Source organism: Elephantulus edwardii, unplaced genomic scaffold (genome assembly GCF_000299155.1).
Source record: "Elephantulus edwardii isolate Elephantulus edwardi_28Jun2011 unplaced genomic scaffold, EleEdw1.0 scaffold00208, whole genome shotgun sequence".
Classification (NCBI taxonomy): domain Eukaryota; kingdom Metazoa; phylum Chordata; class Mammalia; order Macroscelidea; family Macroscelididae; genus Elephantulus; species Elephantulus edwardii.
The window spans coordinates 4,838,146-4,845,373 of NW_006399958.1; the positions used below are offsets into that span (position 1 = coordinate 4,838,146).

At 43.6% G+C, this 7,228-nt stretch overlaps 1 protein-coding gene across 1 annotated transcript in view; it reads right to left on the reverse strand.

The window, feature by feature from the left end:
* ZNF615 (zinc finger protein 615) overlaps nt 1-4,732 on the reverse strand; it is a 16,631-nt gene extending 11,899 nt beyond the window's left edge. Inside the window, exons 1-2 of the mRNA XM_006897400.1 lie at nt 4,283-4,732; nt 3,458-4,114 (exon numbers count right to left, since the gene is read on the reverse strand). Coding sequence (XP_006897462.1) covers nt 3,458-4,114; nt 4,283-4,732 — 1,107 coding nt within the window. The remainder of the gene's footprint in view (nt 1-3,457; nt 4,115-4,282) is intronic.
* Between the last annotated feature and the right edge of the window lie 2,496 nt (nt 4,733-7,228).

Here is a 7,228-nt window from a genome sequence, read left to right on the forward strand (position 1 = left end):
CAAATCAGATTTGACTGGTATAGGAGGAGATTGTTCCTCCTTCTCCAGCAAAGCATCTGGTGGTTTTGAACCGCACACCTCTGGGATTGCAGTGTAGCTTCTTGCCACTAGGCCACCAGAGCTCGCCACATTTACTATATTTCTAATAGTAACAAGACATCCAATCTCTTTGGTTAGTTAAAGGCATCTAACATTTGCATAATAGGAAGCTCTGGTGGCCAGGTGGTAACAACTGCCCTGCAATCCCGAAAGCACATGGTTCGAAACCACTAATGGCTCCACAGTAGAATGGTCAGTCTCCTCCCGTTTGATTAATTGCTTCTAAAAACCCACTGGAGGGTCAGCTATGAGCCAATTATGACTCGTAGGTACACAACAGTAAACCTAGTTATAATCCTTTTCAGACCACAGCTGAAGAGGGCTGATTCAGACCAGCCAACCTCCTGTCCAAAGGCACTCAGCTTGCCTGTTTCATGGGCTTAGGAAACCCAGCACATTGTCTTCTATTGCTGCTTCTCACTGTCTGCTGTTTCCACCCGGTCTCCTGGGTTAAGGAGGGATTCAACAGAGGGATACCAGGTCCAGAGGACAGCTCCATCCCCCTGTTTCCTTGGTGGTCATATGATCCCCTTTTCTACCTCTTGGATGGCTCATTTCAAGCCTAGTTGGATGGCAACACTGACTGATTTCATAATTATGATTCCACATCCTTATATTCATAGTTACACTCCAGAAAAGATGTTACACGCCTTATCCACTTATTAGAAAGGTGTCCAATCTCTTTGTTATGAGAATCATATTTGTATAGCCCCCCCTAACTATTTGATAGAAATTAAGATTATGGCGCACTCCTTCACTGCTGTTCAGATGGTTCTGTATCATAGAAATCTTCCAGGGGAGCTCTGGTGGCCTAGTGGTAAGGAGCTGCCACTACAAGCCCAAAGCCACACGGTTCAAATCCACCAGATGCTCTGCCGAGGAAGGAGGGACAATCTCCTCCTGTACCAGTCAGATCTGATTTGATGGTACACGCACACAAAAATAATAAAATAAAAATAAAAAAAAATCTTCCACTAGATTTCCAAGGCTGTAAATCTTAACAGGGGAAAAGAATGTCCTATTTATTGCTATTTTCACATTATTCGTCCAGTGTTAACTCACACTTATTGAAATTGTATTTCTAGGTTTAAGCCTTTCCTGTAGTATTTGTTATTATAAACCACAAGTTCAGTGAGTATTATAATCAGAATGACTGTCTCTTCATGTATGGAATTTCATACTGAGTAAGGGACTCTGGTGGCGTAATTAATCATTTCATTACCAACCACAAGGTCAGTGGTTTGAACCCACCTGTTGCTCTGAATGGAAGCAATGTGGTCATTTGTTTCAGTCTTAGAAACCCCACTGGGGAAGTTCACTCTGTGGCACCAGTTTCCTACGAGTTGGAATTGACTTAATAGTTTGGGGTGTTTTTTTTTTTAGTTTTTTAGTATATCAAATAATGAATGAGAAGCTCAAGATCTGACAAGGGAGAGAAAGTCTTCTGAATGTCATCATGTTCATGCCATCTTACTCTTGCATGAGTTTTTCAATGTATATATTAAGAACTCTAAATGGGGAGGTTTCCCTGTGTTCTCTGCACTATTATGATCTCTCGCCTGTGTGGATTCTGTGATGAGTAACAAGACTACGTTTGTGTGAACAGGGCTTGTCACATTCAGTTCATACACACACACATACACACACACACATATATACACACACAGAGTCTTTCCGTGTTACATCTCTCATGTTGTTGTGAGATATATCATCTGGCTTTCTTTGTTGCCTTCAAGGGGTGCCTTCATTTATGAGCATTGCACAGAATACCACAAGTGGTTAGCTTTGTAGACGAGAAATTTATTTCCCCACACTTCTGAGTGTTGAAGTCAGTCTCAGCCATGCCAGTTTCCTCTGTGAGTCTTTCTAATAGTTCTTGTTGTCTGTCAATGGTCCGGGTGTGTCTGTTTATAAATGGGTCTCACATGTGGTCCTCCTCTATATATCTGCCCGTGTTTATTCTAGTCTAACTTGGGAAGTCACTAGTTTTAAGATCTACCTTACACTAGAATGACCTCAAATAAGTAGTTGATCATATTAGAATAGATTGCATTTGGAAGATGATTAATTATGGAAAGTTGGACAATGAATAAGAAGATATGAGAAGAAACAATCACTGTGTCAATGAAGAATATTGGATATACTGTGGGCCACCAAAGGAGCAGACAAGTCTGCCTTGAAGAAAATGCAACCAGGATGTTCCTTAGATGCTACGAGGGTGAGACTTCATTTTATATCCTTTGCATAGGTTGCCTGGACGTTCCAGTCCTTGAGAGAAGACCTCATGCTGGGAAAAGCAGAACGTCAACCAAGTTAGGAAGACTTCCCATGAGAGGGAGTGATGACACAATAAAATGACTTCAGCAATGGATGTGAAAGTGGCAGAGATCATAAGCCTGGTGCAAGACAGGGTAAGGTTCACTCTGGTTCATGGAGTTGCTAAGAACCATCACTGACCCAACACCACATAATGACAACAGTGGAAGGTTACCTGCTCTACCCAAGATCAACCGATTTAATCATAGGTAACCACTCTATAGGGTCACTTTGGATCAGAAGAGACTGGTTGTTTGATTTCTGGGGTTTTTAAATTGTTGCTATTATGTGCTGTAGAGTTGCCTGAGACTTATAGTAACCCTGTGTACTCTGAAGACTTCCCTGTCCTGAGCCAGCCTCACTTACCCCCATTGCTCTCGTTACTGTGTCAATCCATCTCATCTGGGGCTTCCTCTCCTGTGCTGTCCCTCCACCCTTCCGAGCATGATGCCCTTCTCCAAGGACTGGTCCCTCCTGGCCATGTGCCCAAAGTATGTAAGATGGAGCTTCAAAAACCTAGCCTCCAAGGAGAAACTTGGTTTAACCTTCTCCAAGACCTATTTGTTTTCTTGGCGGCCCATCGTATGTTCAAGACTCCTCTCCAACACCACAACTCAAAGGCATCGGTTCTCCTTCTGTCATCCTTAGTCATTGTCCAGCTCTCTTATGCACAGCAAGTAACTGTGAAGACCATGGCCTGGATCAGGCACACCTTAGCTTTTAAACTGACATCGTTGCTTCCTTATACTCGGATTAATTATCAATACCAATTAACATCTGACCAAACAACTGAGAAACACATTCCAGTAAGGGTACCACATGGAATGAGTCATCTAATAATGTCTCTCTCCAGGGTAAATTCACTTATGTATAATGAGAGAGTGTGTTTTGTTCCAAGGCCTTTTCAAAGGCATTGTCCAAAAAGGACCGGTCTGCCGTGAGTCTGCTGATGTATAACGAGCGTACGCTTCACAGTGAAGCCTTTGCCACAGTCTCCACATATAAATGACTTTTCCCCTGTATGACACCGCTGGTGATCAACCAGGTTACTCTTCCTAGCAAAGCCCTTCCCACATTTGGTGCATGTATAGGGCTTCTCCCCGGTATGAGTTCGCTGGTGTGCAATGAGCCCACTCTTCCCGCTTAAAGCTTTGCCACACTCGCTGCACACGTAGGGCTTCTCCCCGGTGTGCGTGCGCCCGTGCACCTTGAGGTGGCTCCTGCTTGCAAAGTGCTTCCCGCACTGTTTGCACTTATAGGGCTTCTCTCCCGTGTGCGTTCGCCGGTGTCCAATCAGCCGGCTCTTGGCTGAGAAGCATTTCCCACACTCGCCGCACATGTAAGGCTTCTCTCCAGTATGAGTTCGCTGATGTTCCACCAGACGGCTCCTCACCAGGAAGCCTTTCCCACAGTCACTGCACACATAGGGCTTCTCAGGCGTGTGGATACGCTGGTGTCTGACGAGACAGTGCTTCATGGAGAAGCCTTTGCCGCACTCGCTGCACGTGTACAGCTTCTCCTCTGCGTGGGTTTGCTGGTGGGTCAGGAGCCTGCTCTTCAAGGTGAACCGTTTCCCACACTCCTCGCACAAAAAGGGTTTCTCTCCGGTGTGTATGAGCTGATGGGCAACAAGAAGCCTCCTCTCCACGTAGCCTTTTCCACACTCGCTGCAGGTGTACGGCTTCTCTTCCCTGTGGGTCTTCTGATGAGTGGTGAGACTGGACTTGGTACAGAAGGCTCTCTCACACAGATCACACCCATGGGGTTTCTCTCCCGTGTGAGTTCGCTGGTGGTAAATAAGCAAATACTTCTTGCTGAAGGCCCGCGCGCATTCATTGCAAGCATATGGCTTCTCGACCACATGAACCTTCTGATGCACGTTGAGCTGTGACTTCTTGAGGAAGGTCTTGTCACAGTGGGGGCACTCGTAGTGTTTCAGTCCTGCGTGAGTTCTCTGATGCTCCGTCAGGGTGTACTTTCGAGAAAACGCTTTCCCACACGTACTGCACCCATGCGGTTTCTCTCCTGTGTGAACCAACCGGTGATCAAGGAACTGAGATTTCTTACTGAAGGCTTTTCCACATTCACTGCAAACGTGTCCACTTGTTATTTTGGGAGTCCTCTCATGGTTCATGATCTGGGACTTGTGATTGATGGGTTTTGTGCCTGCACAGAATGTATTACCAGTGTGAAGCAGTGTGAGCTGGTCACAGATAAAGGATCGCCCCTCTTCGTTGGAATCGGTGAAGTTTTGTCGTAGGTCACAGTTCTCGTTCTGATTTTCTAAACTTAAACTTTTCCCTTGCAAGGCAAACATATCATGATGGTGCTTTGATGGAAGAGCAGGTCTTCTCTGATTAAAAATATACCCTAGTGTAGTATATTGATAGCACTCTTCCATAGACTTGTTAATTCTTTGCTCTTCCAAATGAGGCCAGAGACCATGATCACCTCTCTCAGTGTCTAAAAAGGAGAATACAACAAATTACTCTATAATCTTAGTGTGGAATATAGCTGTAGAAAAGACAGTAGTGTTGGCAAATAATAGAAGTATAAAAGAACCTCCAGGTACATGTGTTTCTTTCAGTGTCTCTCACATATTGGCAAACACACACTAGTGTAAGCACCAAAAGATAAAAGCAGTCAGTATGCAAACACCTGCTATTTACAGTTGACCTTGACTAATACAGGCTTGAACTGTGTGGGAACATTTATATGCATTTTTTTCCTGTTGCTATGATTCAACAATAAAAAAGGATGATAGACACTTGATAAAACAAAATTGACTGCAACGATGGTTTCTTGTTTTGTGTATAAAAAAGAAAACTCATTGAAAATGCACTTGAATTTTTCTGGGAAATAAAAACGTCAGGAAAATTAATGACCTGGTTTATAGTGGGAATTATGAAGGAAATTAAAAAGCTACCTTCCTCTTCTCTGGTTTCTCTTCAGATCCTATAAATCTTTCGCCTTATTAAAAAGCTACCTTCTTGTTAAATAATTCTGGGAGAAAGATGGGTCATCTCCACCTGTGCAATTTACTGCTTCTGAAAACCCGCTGGAGGTTCAGCTATGGGTCGGTACGACAGTACTCAATACCAACAAGGTTTATCTTTCAGATGTCTTTCCTAGCCAATCGTTAACTGTTTATTTTATGCTGAAGTAATTATCACATTAAGGAGAAATGGTGAGGATGGGATACAAGCCTCACCTTACAGCAGACTTCTATAAGCTCACGGGACCTCAGTACCAGGCATTTTCTCTTGTGGAACACTTGCTTAAGACACAGTATTCAGCTTCCATCACAGTTGCCCTTCAGCTACGCCACAACTGACAGTCGACAGGATCCTGGCCCATTGTTCACCAGTCTCTGCATCACCAGCCTGCATTACTAACTCTCACCATCTAGCTGCACCACAGCTGACAATCTCCAGGAACCTGGCCTGTCTACAGGAGGTGGCTCACCAATTCCTCCAACACTAGCCTGGATCCCTCCCATCACACGAATCATTCTCCAAAAGGTCTGAGTCGTCTGGAAGACCCAGTGAAACACTGAACCCAAGGGCCATAGAGGAATCGGGTAACTGAGCCATGGACGGAGCTGGTAATGTTACAAATTACGGATTCATTCAATGGTTCAGCATCTGGGACTACACTGACCTGAGGCTTTTCGTAAATATCCTTATAATAAAAAAAATCAATCTTAGCAGGATGAATTCTAAAAGCAACAATACAATGAACAAATACTGTCATGAAGGAATCTCAGAAAAAGAAATATTCAAGAATAAAGAAATACCAGGTCAGTTGGAATTTAAGATGGACAGTTCTAAAGGGTACTGGATGGACAGTTCTTGGAAAAAGTATGACTTATGTTGTTTGTATAGGAAATTGGAAGATACAGGTCATTTCCCATGGAGACAAGTGAAAAGCACATGCAGAGTGATGGATCACTTCCATATGGCTTTTCTCACGTTGGTCTTATAAGTCCCAGTGAATAGCTGGGTAGGGTTATATAAATGAGGTTTACAGGGCCCACCAAAAGGATGAACAGCTTGCTAATTATGCAAACAGTATTACCTAGTGGGATAGGAAGGTATATGGGTCTGAAAATAGTACATACAAAGTTCTCTGGAAATGTAAATGTCATATGAAGATAGGTGGAAGGAACAGACAAAGACACTGATTATGACAGTGGACAAAGGAAAGGAGAGAAAGAAATCCTACAAGGGAGAGGAAATGTGTGTAAATAAATAATAAAACCATGGTAAGATGAAAAACATGAAAGAAACTAGGGTACAATTGCAGAATATAAAAAAGGGGGATGTTTCCTTCTAAAGAAACATCTTCTCACATGACAAAAGAGCTTCAGTGTCAGCTGAGCCATCTCGGACATTGAGAACGTCTAGGACGACTTCCTCAAGCACCCACCTGCTGGTTCCCACTCACGCACCTGAACAAGTCTGATGGTGGGATTCATCTTCTGTGAGCCACAAATCTTCTCCACCTTCCAACCTGAAGAGTACATCCTGTTCACTAGCTTGATACCCTGTACATGAAAAATGGCAGAGGACGGACACATATCAAAATGGTGAATGGTACATCAAGAAAGAAAAACAAGGGAGCTCTGGTGGCCTAGTGGCAAGAAGCTGCACTGTAATCTCAGAGGTATGTGTTTCAAATCCACCAGATGCTCTGCTGGAGAAGGAGGGGCAATCTCCTCCTGTACCAGTCAGATCGGATTTGACGGTACACACATACACAAAATAATAAAAATAATTTTTTAAAAAAAGAAGAGTTGCACTGCAATCCCAGA